The 20,032-nt window shown below is 38.2% G+C and overlaps 1 protein-coding gene across 2 annotated transcripts in view; it reads left to right on the top strand.

Moving 5' to 3' along the window:
- Positions 1-20,032, top strand: part of Epg5 (ectopic P-granules autophagy protein 5 homolog) — a 121,170-nt gene that overhangs the window by 77,900 nt on the left and 23,238 nt on the right. For both annotated transcript variants that reach the window (XM_023714574.1, XM_023714568.1), the window contains exons 26-34: positions 2,107-2,278; positions 3,830-3,992; positions 9,469-9,611; positions 10,727-10,883; positions 13,509-13,703; positions 14,804-15,017; positions 17,141-17,289; positions 18,288-18,489; positions 19,031-19,103. In XM_023714574.1, the coding sequence (XP_023570342.1) occupies positions 2,107-2,278; positions 3,830-3,992; positions 9,469-9,611; positions 10,727-10,883; positions 13,509-13,703; positions 14,804-15,017; positions 17,141-17,289; positions 18,288-18,489; positions 19,031-19,103 (1,468 nt within the window). The remainder of the gene's footprint in view (positions 1-2,106; positions 2,279-3,829; positions 3,993-9,468; positions 9,612-10,726; positions 10,884-13,508; positions 13,704-14,803; positions 15,018-17,140; positions 17,290-18,287; positions 18,490-19,030; positions 19,104-20,032) is intronic.

Here is a 20,032-nt window from a genome sequence, read left to right as displayed (position 1 = left end):
GGGGATTGAACCACAGCAACCTGAGCCTGACTGCTTTGTTGAAGCAGACACTTAAAGAACTGAGTTAAGGGGCAGGCTGCCCCCCCCCTTGGAAGAGATTTTAATATAGTCACAAAATAGCCAGAGATGGATGTCCAGCTGTGCCACATCTATGCAGAATGGTGATTCTACTGGAAAAACACCAGTTATATAGCATAGTGTGAACTTGACCTTTTTGGAATGTTTACTTCCATCTGTTTGGGGTACAAACAGTACAAGTCTACTTATGCCAAGCAAAGACATGGCTATTAAATTTTCTTTGATTTTTCTCAACAAAAATAGAAAATTGAATGTGACATCTGGAATGAAACCAGAAATTCATACTAGTCCCTTAAGTGCTTGTTCACTTGAATTATTGACTTGACCTCTCCCTTCCTCTCTTACTTTTGAAAAGAACTAGGCATGCAGCAGCATTTTTCTTCATGTTCTTTACTTTCCACATGCTCTTGGTGTGTAGTGTATAAGGAGAGAGGGAGGATTTGGAATTAGACGCCTAGTGTCTATGTGGTTCTGTATAAGATACAGAAATAGGGAACATTTGAATTTGATGGGAGCTGGGGCTATATAGTTCAGTAGTCTGAACTCCTGCTTGGCAAGCACAACGACCTGTTTTGATCTGCAGTACTGCATGCCATGCTGGCCCCGTGACAAGCTGACCACTGAAACCTGGCGTGGTGGTACATGTCTGTAATCCCAGTGCTGGGGAGGCTGAGACAGGATGATCATTATGAGTCTGAGCTGCATAGTGAGATCCTGTATCAAATAGATAGAATAAATAAATAAAAGACTAAAAAATTTTTGGTGAGTTATTCTAATACCCTGTGATCTAGCTGAGTTACATGTAATTTTTTTTTTTTTTTTTTTTACAGAACTGGGATTGCCAGGGAAGTGCTTATTCCACTGAGCCATCTCCCCAGTCCCTAAGAGTTGCATGGTTTTGCTGCTTAGCAACTATTAGACTGAGCTTTTTTTTTTTTTTTCAAAGTTTTATTGATAAACAGCAATGAGACAGTTTCAAATCAAATCGGAAGTACAGTTTCAACAAATAATACACTGCATATATTCTTCTTAGTGGTTAATTGCTATACAAGATGCGGACTTGTGATCCTATTTACAAACACCATTAGAACAAATCATTCTATTCATTAAGAGAATGCAACTATATATCTGTCCCAACCACTTTGAATACACAGATACAGGGGCTGGTGATATGGCTCAGTGGTCTAAAGCACCTACTTAGAACAAGTTTAACAAAGCACAGGGATCACGGTTCAATCCCCCAGCACCACATGCCAGCCAGCCCTGCCCCCTGGTGGGCTGAGCTGGCCACACACACACACACACACACACGCACACAAATAAACAAATAAATAAAATTAAAAAAAAAAGAATACACAGATACAAAATGGACATTCATAGGTATACCCCATTTTTTCTAAGTTCCGTTATTGCTTATTATAGGTGTGTAAACTCAGCAAAATATTCTATAAGAGTCCAGTAGTCCATAATAGCATTGGGTCTTCTGTTTAACTGGCAATGTCAGAAATTATTGACCTGAGTCCCCCACAGCTCAACTTAACAGCATGAATTTATTTCCTGTATTTCTAGACTGAACTTTTTGAGAATAGTTCTATTGAATTGTGCCATAGACTCCTGAGCTCTTAGTAGAATATATATATTTTAGTACCAGGGATCTAACTCAAGAACTTACAATTGCCAAGCAGGTACTTATGCCACTGAGATACCTCCCTGGCCCTTAGTAGAATATTATAAAGTCTTTGTGTAAGTATTCCCTTAAAACTCATGAGAATTAAAATTAGTAAATTTTGGGCTTGGGAAGATAGCTCAGTAGAATAAGCACTTGCCTGGCAAGCGCGGGGTCCTGGCTCAATCCCCGGTGCCAGCAAAAAGAAAACAAAGCAGTGAATTTTGTTCATTTAGGCTTCTGTGGTTTAAGGAACTATTCTGGGAATCTCCAGCATTCTTTGTGCTATTAATGCACTAAGACTTTGTATTCATTATTATCTGTTAGTACTTATTACTAAATACAACTTAATTTTGTTTCAGCTAAAGAAAGGGTTTTAAGTAACTTGCGGAAGCATGAAGTTCCCCGTCCTCCCCTTGTTCTCAACTGCATGAAGCCTCCTGTGCCTGTGATCTCTTCAGAGGTGCTCCTGAGTCAAAGGGACACCACCCAGCTGGTGTGCTCAGACCTGAATGTTTTGCAGCAGCAGGCCAGGTGAGAGCTTGAGACCTCAGAGATCGTGGCTCATGCTTGCTTTATGGTAGCCAGGATGATTTAGTACCTGATTGGCGTCCTCATCAGCATTCTTAACTAAAGTTAATTTGGCTAGACTTCCATAGGTGATTCACTTGCTGCACGAACTTGTGACAAGTCTTTAATCTCATAAGGATATTAATGGCACTGTCATGGGCCGCCAATCTTACATGTTGCTTATGGCGGCATTCTGGGTGTCAACAATGCTGCCTGAGACTTGATTATTCTTCCTGAGACTTTCTGATACTCAACAGATGGTATTGGGTAGGGATGAAATAAGATTTATTATCTTTTATCATTAATTTGTGTTCTCTTTTCCAACTCCCTTTTTATCTTTTCGGTAATGGTTTGAACCCAGGACCTTTGCACTGATCTACAGCTCCCAGCCCTTTTTACTTTTATTTTGAGACAGAGTCTCGCTAAGTTGTCCAGGCTGTGATGAAAAGTTCTGCCTCAGTCTCCCAGTGTGCTGGGATTACAGGTGTGAATAACCATACCTGGCTGCTTTGCTCTGTTAATTATAATCTTTGATGAGTTCACATAGGTACTTGATAAAAATATGGGAAAGATATTTAGTGTTTTTAGTTTATATGATGTACACAGAATAATCAGCTATTCAAGGATTTGATTCTAGCTTCCAGTCTTGTGTGAAGGAGTGTATGTAGAGATATGTATTTCATTAACAGTGAGTGAGCCATTATGCATCTCTGTATTTGTATGTCTGTCTGTCTTAACTGGGGCTCAAACCCTGGGCCTCACATGTGCCAGGAAGAGTGTTTGGCCATTGAACTTTACAAATCCCAGGTAAATCATGCCTTTTTTTTTTTAATGTGGTGCTGAGGGTTGGACCAGGGCCATGTGCATGCAATAGCCACATCCTCAGCCTGTAAGTCATGTCTTTTTTTTTTTTTTTTTGGTAAATCATGTTTTATGGACAGTTTTTCTCTTTGACTATGTTTCGTGGAGACATTTATCAGGTATATGTTGTCTGCACAGAAGAGCATCTGCTTATTAGCATAATAATAAAAATATAGTTAAAACAATATTGATATCTCATACACACATGTAACTTTTTTTCTTCCCTTTGGTAGTGCTAAGGATTGAATCCAGGACCTTGTACATGCACTGTGTCCCTCACATTTAGCTGTCTTGGTCTTTGGCAGTTTTGGTTTGAAGTGCTAATAGCTAAAAAGTAACTGGCATGTAAGGCAACCTTTGATGATTAAATGAGACCAGAATTCTCCCTTGTTATATAATTTGGTTCTAAGTGAAACTTTGTTCTGGATAAAAAGTTATGCTACATTTTCCTAAAGTTTTTTCTTTATTTCTTAACTTCTGGGTTATCCCGTCTGTCAGGAGACAGAGTTTAACTAAATCTTGGCACATCTATGTACTTTGGTCTTCTGTTAGTATAGGATACTATGCTGAAATGCTCTGGGGATAACTGGAAGCCTAGTACTTCTCATATAATCTTTCTTAAACCTTTAATCTCCCTTCTGGGATATTTTCTAGAATGGCAGCTCTTCGGGAATGTCAGCTGGTTGCCCTGCATAGTGAGCTGTTGGATACAATGCCTAAGAAGTATGTTAACCGAGAAGAACAGACCACACTGCATTTGGAGTGTAGAGGCAGTGGGGGTAAGAAATGCCAAGGAGCAGCAGTTGTAACAGTTCAGGTAAGATTGTTTAAATTCTTTATAATGTAGAGAATTTTAATTCAGTTCCTACTATTGACACATCATTGAGAAAGAGTTCATCTGTATCTCAGAACATTTTATAGTTCTTAGAAAATGTAAAACCACACCCAGACCTAATCACAGATTTCCATAAGTTCCAGATGAGTCCTACAATAGCAATATTCAAATAGGAATTCAAAGAAAAGCAGAATCATTTAGAAGGTTCTTAGAGAGTGGTACTTACACTGATCCTCAGAAGACTGTAATGATCCTAATTTGGATTTAGTGGAAGCAATGGGGGATGGAATCACTGAGATGTTAACTAGAGATCAGGAGCTGTATCAGTCTGTTTTATGCTTTTTCCAGGGTGGTGGTGAGGGTTTACACTGGAAAGATTGGTGTGAACAACCATTTGGAGCTCAGGCTGCTGCTGCAGACCTTTGGAAGCTCCTTGTGGGAAGCACATCAGTTGAGTAGTTTGCCAGTCAGCAGATGAGACAGGTAACTGTAGCTAAAAATCCAACTACTTAAGTCACCTTCTTGCCCTGAACATATAGGCAAATGTTGGTGTGTGGTATCATAAGGACTTCAGAATGGAGCCGAGTGTAAGTTATTGTGTCACAATACTGCTTCACACTAAGCCTTGCTTATATAGACACTTGGCATCACTTATTTTAGCCTCATATTGACCCTGTGCTGTGGATATTTTAGATGAGGAAGTGGAGGCTTAGTGGCAGCAGGTGGCAGAGCCATGAGGCCAGGTATTCTGGGTCCAGAGCGCTGCTCGTTCTTTGCCCACACTTTACCCTTCTGTGAGTGAATTCAGTTTCTTTGAGAAAGGAAAGAAACATTTGGAGAGGGACACCACTCGCTGCCTGACTATATTTGCAGGAAAATAACTTTTTGCTAACTTTGGAAATTGAGACAGTTTATTCTGTTCAACCTTCATTGTCTTCCAGAAACTTTTTTTTCTTTTCACAAATCCATTTTAAACATGCTGTCCTAGTACGTACTTATCATGTTCTTTGGGAGACTTTTTTTTTTTTTTTTTCTAAATTAGCTTTTCTTAATAACCTTTTATGTTTATTGCATTTTCCCTACCTTTGAAATTTTTTTCTGACTTTCTTATCATAGTTGTATACATCTAGATTTAAGAAATTTGAACTGGAAGTCAAGATGAGTCTGACTTATTTTCCTATATTTTATTGTAATCATGTGAAACCCTAAACATAGAATTACCTTTGATCAGGAACTTATTTTTTTCCCCAGTTACCAATTCTGTAGTAAGAACAAGGGTAGATATATTTAAGATCACAGCTTGGCGTGGTGGTGCATACCAACAATCCCAACTTATGGGAGGCTGAGGCAGGAAGATTGCTACAAATATGAGGCCAGCCTAGGCTACATAGTGAGTTTGAAGCCAACATAAAGTACACAGTGACATCCTATCCAAAAAAAAAAGGAAGATCACTTGCTAACATAAGGCTGGAATTAAAGTTTGTAAACTTAGGGAGGAGGACTTTGATTTTGAGGGAAATACTGAAGATGTATCTCATTATGTTAGGAGGATGTGTTGTTACCAATCTGTGCTGTTACAAATACAGTATTTTTCCATGTTTTAAAACTACGTATCTCTGCCAGCTTGTTAATTCCCTACAGAGAAGGGAATTCTCCGAAAATACGTTTTACAAGTGACTAGTGAGGTAAAACTAATTTTGGCCCATAACTTGCTCTGTGAGAAGTTGTAAATATTTGCTTCCCAGGCAAAGGCTGGGTTTTGGGCTCGACCTATTAACTTTCGGGGTCTTACAGTGGAAAATACCATGAGCAGACCAAGGAACTTAATCCCAGGCTTATCAGTGCTCTCTTTCTTGTCTGAAAAAGGCATCATAACATTCTATTTAGGTGTAGTTGAAATTGCTTTTGTTCATCTATATGTATATATTTTCCTGTTTTCAGCTTCCCAAGTGCTGAGATTACAGGGATGTGCTACCACACCCAGTTTCAGTCGCCCTCTCGCGTGCCCCAGGGGCGGGGCCGGCACAGCAGGCCACTGATCAGACCTCCAACCCCTGCATCTGCCTAAGCAGGCACTTTAATCAACTGAGCTATCTGTCCGGCCCTAGGATATGAGTTTAGATATCAGATCTAATTTTAATGACTCATTTATAAAGATTTTATGTTACGTTGTTGTATTTAACAATTTTTTTCTAAAAAGGAAAGTTCTGGAAATTTCCACCTGTTTTCAAGTCTTTGAACTATATATAGCTTGTTGTGGTATACAAAAGCTGAATATATTTTATGAGAAGTGAGACGTGCTTCTTTTTGATCTCCCCTCCTAAGAGAAGCATTTAATAATAGTTCAGGGGTATTCCCTAAGGAAATGGAGTGATTTATCATTGGGTTTCTTTTGCTGTTTTGTTATTGTGGAGCATGCTTGCTGCACCCAGGGTTGATTTATTGTCATGTGAAAATTTTGTCCATTCCTAGAAATGAAAGGTGGAAAAGACCCATTAAGGGCCTTTCATTGTAAAAACTTGATAGACATACTGTATCCAAAGTTTAGTTGTGTCTACTTAAGAAAATGACTTACATGAAGGGGCTTCCACCATGCTACTTTGTTCTTTTGTCTCCAGTTTCTTGTCATTGTGAACTGGGAGTCATTCAGTCTCCACCCCAGGTTAGTAAAAAAAAAAAAAAAAAAACAAACCTTCAACAGTGGTGGGAGGGTGAAGACTTGTAATACAATGCTGGTACTTTTACAGGAGGAAGTTCTCATCATGATTATAAAAAACAGGTGTCTTCTGTTTACTTTCAGAGTTGTGCTTTGCTGGGGCTATGTGTAAGCAAAACAGGACCATTGCTCTTCAGGAAGTTTTGGTGTAGATTTTATGATAGTAACTGACAGGGGCATAAGGGCCTCACTTTTACTCAGTTGATGAATTAAGTACAGTGGTACCTCAGTTCATGAATTTGATGTCCCACGGTTTTGAATAAGATGGCCGTCTTTGTGTGGCAAAGATGGTCAATTTATCATCTTTTCAGTATTCTCCACTGCCTGCAGGAAGTTCCAGCTCCCGGGTAGCCTGCTGCATAAGGGGTCCCAGGGCAGCTCCCTGTGTTCCCTGGTCTGACTTTACTGCACTCTAGTCCCAACCCCTGGCATCACCCTGCAGCCTTCTCCTGTCTTCCTCTGGCCCCTACCGTTGTCACACTATGGTGGTGGCTCTTTTCTTTTTCTTTTTTCCTACTGTTACTCAGATTAAAGTCCAATAGAAAATAAAAGAAAGACTTTGTTCTCATGGCTTCCCTCAGCAACATGGCATTCAGATGGCCCAGGACTCAGTAGTCTTTGCTCTTTGGACCTCAGGCCTGATGGCACACCAGCAGGGACTATGTTTGTCAGTGTGCTGGAAGGACCGAACTAATCTCAGTGTCATGCACACAACAGCCGACACGAAAGTCATTTACAGTAATCTGCTGAGGAATAGTTTTATCAGTGAAAAAGAGGTTCTGAATATGAGATGCTTTCATCAGTCTTTTTTTGTTTCTTGGGTGTGTTGATCTGTGTCAGATGACAGAGTGAGAATCTGTAAGAGTGGCATTTAAGTTTCTTAAATTTTTTTGTCTATTATTGAAAGCAGTGGTCCATATGGAGTCACAAAGGTTTATGTCAAGAAGGTAAAAGAACACATTTTCCTTTGTAGTCAGGTAGGCTGTTATCTTTAAACTGACCATCCTGGATAATAGCTGTACTTTTGAAATTGGGGGTAGGGTACTAAATTCTGCATTTCCTAAGGGCCTACAACTTTCAGTAGTCTAGGCAACAAGACCAGGTAGGAGAGGACCCCCACCATAGTTCTGTCTTGGTGTTGCAACATGATGGGCCGATGATGTCCTTTGCATTTGTCTGCATCCATAAAGGGACAGTAAAATGCCCAAACAAAAGTTAGCATATGAGCCATCATCCCTTAGAGAGAGGGCATGTTAACATTCTCAAGAAGTTAAGACACAGCCTCTGAAAGTATAGTCCTTTAAATTGAATTTTAACAGGGTGTACAGGATCTCACTGCATATATCAGACTCGAAGTGATCCTCCTGTTTGTAGCCTCCCAAGCACTGGGATTACAGGCATGCGCCACCTGTCCAGTCTCAAATCACCCTCTCAGCACGCCCCAGGAGCGGGGCCAGCATGGCAGGCCTGGAGATCGAACTCTGGGCCCCTGGGTCTGCCTAAGCAGGCTCTTTAATCTGCTGAGTTATTTGGCCAGCCATAACGTGTTTTTTTTTTTAATTGAAATAAATTTAGCTTTTAAAAAGCTAAATAAATTTCATTTTTTGTGTCTTTATGAGAAACAATGAAATTTTCACAAAGACTAACTTTCAGAAATCATTGAATTGGCCAGTTGCTGTTTCTTTAGTGTGCAATTGATTTGGGTACGTTCCCATATTTTATTTTATTTTGTTCTTTTCTAATTATGTATCTTTCACATTGGCAGTTCTGTTAACCATTTCTGGGTTGTCTTTGAGTATCTGAAGCAGAATTGGGTGGTGATTGGAGAGAACACAGGGCAGGGCTGGGCTAGAGAGTGGGGATCATCAGTAGAGGAGGGGACTGGTGGGCTTCAGGAAAAGCCTCGTAGTGGAAGACATTGGGTCTGTTTTTGAGGATTTGAGTCAAAACAGGAGTGAAGTAGAATTCTATAAAAGATTTAGACCATTAATAACTGAAGTTCATATCAGTTTTTAGCAATATAAATTATATCTTTTTAAGAAAGTAATTGTGTTTAACTGAAGGAAGATTCTTCATGAAAAACCTGAGATTCTTTAAAATTTTTTTGTTTATTACTACATGTGTGTAGTATATAATGTTCACATTTCTTGTGGGAAGTTGTACATAATACGTCTTAAATCCTTTCTTCATCTCCATTCCCTTCCCTCTCTTCTCCTCCATCCCGTGATCCCGTTCCTTTTTGGGGGGGGTATGATATATTTGTAGTGTATAACATTTACATTCTGTGTGTGGAGTTGGTATATGTACATAATATATCCCTATTCCTTATTTTCATCTCTTTTCCCCTCGTGTCATCCCTTAACTGCCTTCATTTCTCAGAACAGTCTGTCTTCAAACTTTGTATTGGAAGATCCAATATCCTTCAGTGTTTTGTGTTTTTTTTTTTTTTTACAAATTTTCTTCTTCTGGGGCTGGGGAGATGGCTCAGTGGAATAAGCGCTTCCCCGGCAAGTGCAAGGGCCTGAGTTCAATCCTTGGTTCCACAAAAAAAAAAAAAAAAAAAAAAAAAAGATTAACAAATTTTCTTCTTCACTCTCATGTTTGTTCAACAGAATTTTGAATTGTTATATTATTAAGTGTAGTAATCTCTTCCTTTTCTGTGTTGTCCTGTTTATAATAAAATACTTGTAATAGAAGCATGCAGAGGGAAAGAAACCTGTTGACCTCCTCAATTTTTGTTAGTTTGAAGGCATGTATAAGAATGAAGCAGTAAGTCAACAGCTTCATAGTTTACGGAAAGAAGTAAAGCAGTTGCAAGCAGAAGCTGCCAAGCCACCTTCACTTAATATTGTGGAAGCAGCTGTGCATGCAGAAAACTTGATCACGTAAGTTTTGACAATATTATAATTTAAAATACTATTTTGTTGTCATTAATAGTGATTGCATGTATTACTACACCTGCCCTGTGTCTCAGACACTCAGTAATTAAATTAGTGCAAAAATCAGCGAACTGACTTTTGGGCCACATTTTGCCTGCTGCCTATTTTTATAAATAGAATTATTTTGGAGCATAGCCATCTCTATTATTTATAATGTATGTAGCTTTTAAGGTGCTATGACAGGGTTGACTATTTGTGACAGAGATTTTATGGCTCACAAAGCTTAAAATGTTTATGTTTTAACCCTTTGCAGGAGAAAGTTTGCAGGCTGGGATGATATATGGAGTGTGTTGAGTTCTTTTGTGGGTTGAGGTGGGGGCTTGGGGTAGAAGAGCAGATCCTGAGAACCAAAGGTTCATATTTCTGATAATGAGAAAGGCACCAAAAAAAGGTGAGAATTAAAAGGGACATCTTTATTGTAGGCCTTACGATTACACAAAAATTTCTCTCCAACCTCAGTGTTTTAGGTTTTAAAATTTATTTATTTATTTATTTTTGATGGTACCAAGGATCGAACTCAAGACCATGCACTTGCCAGGCAAGCACTTACTCCACTGAGCTATCTCCCTAGCCCTTTAAATTTTAATGATAATCAACATTTTTGTGTTTAAAAATGTGTTATAGGGGCTGGGGAGATGGCTTAGTAGAATAAGTGCTTCCCAGGCAAGCACAAGGGCCTGAGTTCAATCCCCGGTTCTGGAAAAAAATAAATAAATAAATAAATAAAATAAAAATGTGTTATATAACAAATATAAAAAATTAACTACGAATTACACACAAAATGTAAAAGATTTTAACTTTTCTTACAAAGTGTTAATTATTCCTACAGCTGATTTTTGTTTCTCCTGGACCATCCAGTCATTACTGTTTGTTGAAAGTGAGTTGTTGGATAAAGTTCGGAGAACACATTTAACCTGTGAAATATTTCTAAGGTGACATTTGCATAGGGCTCTGAGGACTCTTAATAGATACTGTCTGAGAAATATAGGGCATCAAAGAAATACCTGTGAATACTTGTTCTTTCACTGTAGATGAGTACTTGAACCTGTGTTTTCCCACAGGGCCTTAGTGAATGCCTACAAGTTACAGCCATCACATGGGATTCAGAAAGTTGGCATTAGCCTTTTCTTTACTGTTGTAGAGTATGTCAGTGATGAATCACAGCGCCATCCTCCCACAAGACAGTTCTTTACTTCATGCATTGAGATCTTGGGACAGGTAAGGTTACTCTGTGTTAGTAGTGTTCAAATACTATTAGTGTCTGCAATGTCTGCATGAGGTACAGTCATCATTGATTTCAGAATTCTTGTGTCTTACCTAAGTTAGAACCTGTTGGAATTGTTGGCTTATTAAGATGTAAGTTTTTTTGGTACAGAATACTGCCTCTCATTCAAGAGACATATTATCTGTATTAAGAAGTCTTGAGAAATACTGAGATTCTGTCATATATTCTTGGCATTAATAGTAACATGAAACTCTTTATTGTTTTAAAATACTTCTAAGTATGTTACATTTCATCCTCCCAGTGACCAGTTGGTATCATTTATATCTTAAAGATGAGAAAACTGGTCTCTAAAAGATGGAGCGAGAGAGGCTGGGTGTGGTGGTATATGCTTATAATCCCAGCACTAGGGAGGGTGAGGCCGAAGGATTGCAAGTTTGATGCAGCCTGGGCTAGGTAGCAAATTTGGTGCCACTTGGGGTGGATAGTGAGACCCTATCTCAATAAAATAAAAATAAAAAAAGAATGGCTCCTGCAGAGTGCATCAGGGAGTGCTGGCACTGAGACAGGATTCTGTGGCATTTGCTAATACTCAGGGCTCACTCCACTTCTCCACAGTGTCTCCAGTTACTGTTCTTGGTTACCATTCATTTATCTGTTTGGCTAACAGTTGAATGTAGAGACATTTAACCTGGGCACAGGCAAAGTATTTGTGCAGATTTATGTAATGTGTCATAAAAGGAGAACCATTTGTTTAATTAAAACAGTGTGGACACTAATCATGTACTCTTACGTTTTGGATATGTAAAAACAAGTAATGCTGAACAGGTATTACAATCATTTTTTTTCTAAGAAGTTTTTTCTGATCGTAAATTTAGTATGTGCTTATTAGAGCCACACATAATATAAAAGGTATAAAGAAGAAAAACTTAGGGTCCTAACCACCTGGAGATACTAATTGTATTACTAATGTTTTATTACAGTTTTTCCTATGTATGGTATTCATATTTATGTGTAAACGTGGTCTATTATCCTTATTTTTGGATGTATAAAACACTTAGAAGTGAACATGTCGTTTTGTAATCTTTCTATTTAGATGTATCTTTTAGATACTGTTTTACATGCTAATAAACATACCTATCTCATGTCCAGTTTCAATGTATGTAAAATGTTCTATGACACATATACATTGTGTTCTATTAATCTTTGCGGAAGATATTTAGATAGATTGTTTTCCTATGGTAAGGCCAAGACAAATATTCCTGTGTATCATTGGACCCTTCCGTCCCTCCCCTCTCCCTTATTTCTTCTCCCTGTCTCTCTTTGTTGATTATTTTTGAACTTTTTAAAAAATTATTTGATACAAGGGCTGGCCAAATAGCTCAGCAGATTAAAATACTGGCAAGCAGGCATAGGGGCTGGGGGTTCAATCCTCAGTCCTGCTGTGCCAGCCCTGTCTCCGGGATGCGCTGAGAGAGCAATTGAGACTGGGCGTGATGGCGCGTGCCTGTAATGGCACTTGGGAGGCTGTAAACAGGTGGATCACTATGAGTCCGATCAAGTAGTGAGACCTTGAACCCACTGTAGACCCTTCCCTAAAATACAGAAAAAAATTTTTATTTGATACAGGGTCTTACTGTGCTGCTTGGACTCCTGTTTTTAGTCTCCTCAGTGCTGGGATTACAGGCATGCACCACCATGCCCTATTCCCTCGGTGTGCCTGGGGGTGGTGGTGGTGGGGTATGTCGTACCTGGGAAGGAATTGGCCCCTGCCCCTGTGTTTGCTGAAGCAGGAGTTTAGTCTGCTGAGCTGTCTTATCAGCCCTTACTTTTAAACATTTTTATAGAATTTGTTTTGCTTTTTGATTTCTGTGAAAGTGCTTATCAGACTTGATTTGCTAATCTGGAATGTGTACATACATTTTTTTTTAGTTACTTTCATTTTCTGATTGCTTTTTCCTTATAGAAGTTTAAATTTTAATATACTCAAACCTATTAGTTTTATCCTTTTATTTGTTTATGGTCAGCCTTATCAAAGCCATTTTTGGGGGCTGGGGAGATAGCGCAGTAGAATAAGTGCTTGCCTGGCAAGTGCAGGGTTCTAAGTTCAATCCTTGGTACCACACACACACACAAAAAAAAGCCATTTTGACTCTGCAATTGTATAAATACCTCTTAGAATGAAGTTAAAACAAGATTAAGTTATTCTGAATACATAGTGTGAAAGTTAGCTTTTTAAAGATACTAAAGCCACATCTCAATAAAATCTGTAACCTAGTATTGTATTTTCTTGACATGTAGGACCATGTCAGATGCTTAGTAACTGTGGTAGGCATATTGAAAATTTCTGGCTTAAAATTACTCTGACATTTTAATCTCTTTAAATTTGTGTAGTACTCCTAATTATCTGTATGGTCCAGATAGAGTAAACAGAGTTTTAAATGTTATCTACACTGGAAGTGGTATAGGCTTAGCTATGTTAATTCTATATATTTTTTTGTTTCATATTTCTGTTTAGAATAAACTCTTTTCACCCATTTAGTACCCCCTTAAAACTTATTTGCTTATGTAAACGTTGTGAAAGGGAAAATTTGTTGATATTTTTCTTCATTTTTTCCAAGGTATTTATCAGTGGCACTGAATCAGAATGCAAAAGGGTACTTCAGACCATTATGAAGAATAGAAGGCTCTGTTCTCTTCTGTCTCCTTTCTTTACTCCTAATGCTGCACCTGCGGAGTTCATACAGTTGTATGAAAAGGTGGTGAAGTTTTTAAGTGAGGAAAATAGTGACATGATTTTCATGCTCCTAACCAAGGTAAGAGGTGATTAAATCCTGATGCTGTGAAAGAGAGAACACAAAAGTGACTGTTGCTTCCTACTCCATAAAAATACAAGGGCCCCAGAGGTTGGGTTCCAGATGACCGTAGGCCAAAAGGCCTTTTTCACTTTTGCATGATCTTCGTGCACCCTGACTAGCGCAGGCTTCCTCTTGGGCCCGAAACTCTGGTTGTATTGTGTAGGATAATCATAGTCATCACAGCATAAAAAGGACCTTTTCCCCAGGTCCTCTTTTAAAAATTAGTGCAGATTTGAGAATAGTCATAATAGTTCATTGCATCCTTCTTCTAAATTTATCTGAATTTGTGCCTAAATTATGTCTTATAAATGAAATGTAATATGGCAGATCTCTCATATTTAGAATAAGCTAGATATAAACAATTTGTCTTTGTCCTAATTTTGAGTAGAATACTCTGTGAGACTAAGGTAATGACTCACTTAACCAGTTGAAAATTTCAGAGTCTTAACGTATTTTACCTTCATTTGTGTTTCTCTGACACTTATGAAGTGATAAAATCTTGGTGTCTTTTAGAGCCTAGAGATGGATCTTAATTTGTAATAGTAGAGGAGAATGTGTTTTATAGTTTGGGATTCTGTAACAACAGTCTAAATTTTTGTTAACTGAGGCTGGAAAATGCTGCAGCTCAGAAACATAGCTGTTAAATTAAGACAGTTCCATAAAGTGGCTGCTTGATTATGGGCTTGTGACCAATGAAGGTGATCTGTGAGTTCTGATCTGGGGCTTGGAGAGGAACCTTACTATTGGGTAGAAAAGTGTGGTATCTTTGAGTAACAGAATAAAATTATGAACCAAGGAAGAATAGTAAGTAAGATTTTTATAATACAAATACAAAGCCCTTGGGACTCCAGACAGTAGAAATGGTTGCATAATGGCACCAGTTAGTGGACTTCTTCTATTCTTCCCTATGCTTATCCATAACATTTTAGTTTCCATTTTTATAAATTGGTAAATATGAAGTAATCTTTGCCTTTTGAACTAAATGTGCTCAGACCTCTCTACTTCACTTAATTTTCTAGTGTAAATAAAGTGGCATCTTGTTTTCTTTTTCTTTTTAGTTTGATCTTAAGCAATGGTTAAACGCCACTAAGCCTCCTCTGTCTGATCGTACCAGGCTTTTGGAGTCCATTCATTTGGCACTTACTGCCTGGGGCCTGGAACCAGATGAAGATATTTTGATGCCATTTAATCTTTTTTGTAAGCACTGGACTTACCTTCTTCTCTACCAGTTCCCTGACCAGTATAGTGACATTCTCAGGCTACTGATGCAAAGTAAGTGTCTTCATTTAATTATCCCTAAGCAGATCTCAGGGAATATTTACTACCATGTTTACCACTCTAAAGACGTCATCTAAAAATGTGATATAATAATACAAGAGTTGGATGTCAGTATTCATCACCTAAAGGATTTGATGACCATTGCCCTGAAAGTTGACATTTATGAGAATGGTCAGTAATTGTCCTGAACACCAGGATGGACCCAGATTGGTTGGACACTACTTAGTCCACATTTGACTGTCACCTTTTTACTTGTAACTTTGCAGCTGTCTTGAAGTGGAGTAAGGTGGGTAAGGGCCTACTTTCTCTACAGACAACAGATTTTACAAGGAAAGGGAAGATATCTTTAATGTGAAGATTGGTTATTATTGTAGTTCCAAATGGTGGGTAAACTTTGAGTCATTTCCCTATTACAAATGTCATAGCTCAGCAGATTAAAGTGCCTATAAGCCCAGCTCTTGGAAGGCTGTAAACAGGCGGATCACTATGAGTTCAATCTAGTAGTGAGACCCTGAACACCCTGTAGACCCTTCCCTAAAATACAAAAAAAAAAGAAAAGTCCTTTTTTTTTTTTTTTCGACTTTTTTTTTGCGTATATTTTTTGCCCTGATATAACAGACTCTACTTACATTTGCCAAGGGAAAGAGCAATATTAAATTCTGCAATCCCACCATTTTGGTCCCCAACATTCTGCGATTTTCCATAGAAGTATTGTAGAGAAAGACTAAAACATCTAGGGCTTTTTAAATTTTTGAATTTTATTAGACTATAATTTTGTTGAACTTTGGACAATGAGAAGCATTTACTATTTTCATGTCAATTTTATATTGCTTATAGATGTAATGGAAGCCTTAGGGTTTTTTTTTTTTTTTTTTTTTTTAATACAAAGTCTGTATTATTTAGAAATTATTTAATGGGTACATTAGTGGTCCATTGTTTGGGTCATCTGAAGAATCCTGAAATGTATAGTCTAACATTTTCAGAGCACTTTAAGCTTTAATTTCCTACAAAGACAAGTCGCAGAGCAGCTATGAGAATGGTGGTAAGGAAATACTTTTGTACCAATTTCCTCTTTCATCATAAGCATGTATGTAGCTAATAGTCATTGTATAATTTCAAAATTTGATCAAATGTGTGTTGTGGGTTCTTTGAAATAGTTTAAAAAGATTGTAAGCGTTTTATATAGGCTACCACTGATTTATGTTTAGCTGAAAATATTGACTTACTAGGAAAAGAAATTCAGTTAAAGGCTCAAGAATAATGTTATACCTCATAGATTCTGTGACTTACATTCTCCTGCCTTCCTTTCTCTACCTTGTTGCCTTGTTGATATTCCCAGGATTCTATCCTTAGTCTTTCCAACTAGTCATTTGCTGTGAGTGAGTCTGTTTTCCCTGATACCTGCTAGGTCTACATGACTCCCATATCAGTAGCTTTTCCCGGCCTCTGCCTTGTGCTCCAGATCATGGTAACCACTGGACATTTCACTGTCCCCTACATGCCTCCCACCTCACGTACTGTGACTGGCATCATAATCCTTTCTCTTTGACTTGTTTTTTCCAGCCTGTTGTCCTGATTGGCTCCTACACTCTTATCTGTTTGGAAAGCACTATAGGGGTATTAGTCTATCCTGTGGGATATGAGGTTGATAAGTAGCAGAGTTGGGTCTTCTTGGGAATGCCCGCTGGTGATCTCCTCTTGTGGCCTGAATTTTCAAGCTAATGGAAGACTCCTTCCGAAGTGACTAGGTTCAGAAGTTGTATTTTGTACCTAGAGCCTTTGTCCTGTTAGTGTTGTTTCTCTCATATTCATAGGTAGCTGTTACCTTCCAGCTAGGAAACCAATGCCTTTTTTATTTCTCAGGGAGGTTTGAAGGTTATCCTCCCTACTTGACTAGCTCCAGTGGCTTGGCAGAGCTCATGAGAAACAGGGGAAGTGCAGTGTCCAGCTGATCCGTTCAATGGGTTCTATTTACTTTGTTCTTACTAGGGTACTCCTATGAATTTGATTTGGATTTGTGTATAATTCTTATGTGTTGAATCATGTGTTCTTTGATTCAAGTAGAAAAATTAAGTTTGGGAAAAATGCTGACTTGCTTGCTTTGTCCTGCTCCCTAGGCTCCGCTGAGCAGCTACTGAGCACTGAGTGTTGGAAAGCCACTCTGAGGGCCCTGGGCTGCTGTACCCCAAGCTTCCAGCAGGAGGCAGTTTATTCCAAGAGTGCCATGCTTCAGGGCTCTTCAGATGTTCTCTTATCAGATAAACAGGTACATAGCTTTTGGGTTCTAATGCATTTGTGTTTTTCCATTTCCCTTGATGTTTGTTTTTTAAGCAGTTAGAGCACATTTAAAAGTATTTTTAAAAGCTGCTTTTTGAATAATACTCTATTTATAAAACTAGTTTTTGTGCATTATCTTTAAGAGCCCTGTAATTTCCTTTGCTATCCTTTGTCTGGTTTTCTTTCTTTCTTTTTTTTTTTTTTTTTTAATAACCTTGAGCTTATTTTTTGCCCAGCTGTCCACAGCAAGGCCTGGGCACTCCCTGAGCAAACCTTCCATGCCCTTTTAGCCCTCTGACTCACCTGAGACCACTGCAGTATCTCTCTAAGGCCCAAATTTACCAATTTTACCCCAGTGTGTTCATATGAGGATTTAATTAAAGGGTCTACTGTGCTAGGAAAAGAATTTTTAACCTTTTTACTATGCAGCTCAGACTGGTAGTGATCCTCCTGTTTTCAGCATCCCCAGTGCTGGATTACAGACATGTTCCACCACGGACTTGGTGCCAGCTCAGCGTGCTAGGGGGCAGGGCTGGTGCGGCATGTGGTGCCAATCCCTGGGCCTTATGCTTACCTAAGTAGGCACATAGTCCACTGAGCTATCTCGCTGGCCCTAAGGGCATGACTTGGGAACTGGATGAAAGCAGACATTTATTATTGTTATTATTATTATTATTAGTAGTAGTAGTATTTTGCGGTACTGAGGATTAAACTTGGGATTGTGTTTGTGAGGCAGGCACTTAACGCTGCTGAGCTAGCTCCCTGGCCCTTACAACTCTTAAAGCAGGAAAGGGAGAAAGAAAGTATAGAGGGGAGGGTGAGTGTGGTTAAGGTACACTGTATGCATATGTGGAAAAGTCAAATGAAACCCCTTTGTACAATTAATACTAATTTTAAAAGGTCAAAGCTTGCTATATTCTCAAGACAGTCTTTCATAGTGTTCTAAAAGTAGACAGTAAGCATTTCTGGCTTGGTTATCTTTTCCAGGTGGTAGAGACCATACAGTGGCTTTCAGACTTTTTCTATAAGCTTCGGTTATCCAAGTTGGACTTTAAAAGCTTTGGTTTATTCTCAAAATGGAGTCCTTACATGGCTCATGTGAAGACACTCTTGGGCTACCTTGTCAAAAGGCTGATTGATTCAGAAATGGCCTCCTTGGCCCAAGATGCATCTGTTGGCAACAAAGCAGGTAACATGCTTCTTTTGCGGCATGGAACAGGGTTTTCTGCCCTTCCCTTAGAAGACACATAAATAGACATATTGAGAGATTTATGTCATGTATCAAGGAAAGGAAATAGAAAGTATATACTACAGGTGTGCATCCACATACGTGTCATGGCTTTGTACTTTATTTAGTGAATACAGGATTCTTGCTACAACTCTTATCTGCCTCTCCTTTGCAGGAGGTGGTATAAAGGCTTTCTTCTGTTTACCTAGCAAAGTAAAAGGTTCTAAATATTAAGCATTTATCTTAGAAATAATGTTATAAAATTACCTATGACATTGTCATTATATTGTATCGTAATAAATAAAAATTGTATTGTAATAAATAATTCCTAAATTCATTGCAGCAAATGAAAATAAAAACATACTTAGCCTAAACATGTCTGTATGTTAACATAGGTTTATGCATATATATATATTAAGAAGTAGATTTTTTATAAAATATTATCAGTGATGCTGACAAAGGATGAGCTTATTTCTTATCTCTAAAAATTTTGCTGTTTCAGTGCTAAGATCCTTACATTCAGTAATCATCCAGCTCTTTAAGCCATGGATCCTGGTTTTAGAGGACAATGAAAGGTAAATAGTTTTTCAGATGCTTGAATTTCTTTGACAAGTACTTAAAGTTCTAATGATGTTTGGTAAAGATGACAAGTTCATAGATATAATTTTCAGTGGCAGGTCATGTATATACATTTAGAAAATGCTTGCTTTCAAAAATTTAGGCATTTTCTTTATAAAATTGTTAAGCTGGGTGATCAGTGATGTCTTTATATTTATTTTGGAACAAAATGGGGCACTTATTTCCAGTTTTCCACAATGAAGAAGTTGAATATTTTTGGTACTTAATTTCAGAAAAACAGGTGCTGTTCTCCTGAGGTTTCCCTTAGGTTTTGATAATGTAACACTATAAATTAAGAGACTCAATTCTCTCCATTACCTAGTTAGTTTGAGAAAATAAGTTGACTATCAGGTTATTGGTTGGGAAATATTTTTTAAACCTGGAACTATGCAATTAAATAAAAACATTTCATGAGCACTTAAATACTTTTGGGTTAAGCGATAATCTAAAATGCATTGAGCTGTCTGCTGAGTGTTTTTTCCTCTCTGAAAGTATACAAAGAAAAACTGGTGAGCTTGTCAGGAGTTTTATAAAAATGACGGCAGTGGTAGAAATCAGATTTTATGTTTCCAGAAGCATTAATTTTATCTTAAGGCTGAGAAAATATGAGTGTGTTTCTCATCTTCAGCCGAGTGGCTAGTGCCAAAGCTGGGGCTCACGCGCAGGCCTTTGACTCCTGTTTCAAGACTCTCTGGATGACCCATTCTGCTTCGAGAGTCCTGTAGGGAAAATGTGAACAGTTCAGGGTCTTTGCTTATAGCTGGGGACTATTCTTGAATAAGGCACAAATTTTAGCATTTTGTAGTGCTTGTCTGTAGACCGATCAAAACACAGGTATTTGATTATTTCTCAGGAAAATTAATAGGATTTATTTTGATAGTGGATT

Source organism: Octodon degus, unplaced genomic scaffold, assembly GCF_000260255.1.
Source record: "Octodon degus isolate 3935 unplaced genomic scaffold, OctDeg1.0 scaffold00003, whole genome shotgun sequence".
NCBI classification, from domain to species: domain Eukaryota; kingdom Metazoa; phylum Chordata; class Mammalia; order Rodentia; family Octodontidae; genus Octodon; species Octodon degus.
This window is presented reverse-complemented; position numbering and strand designations above follow the sequence as displayed.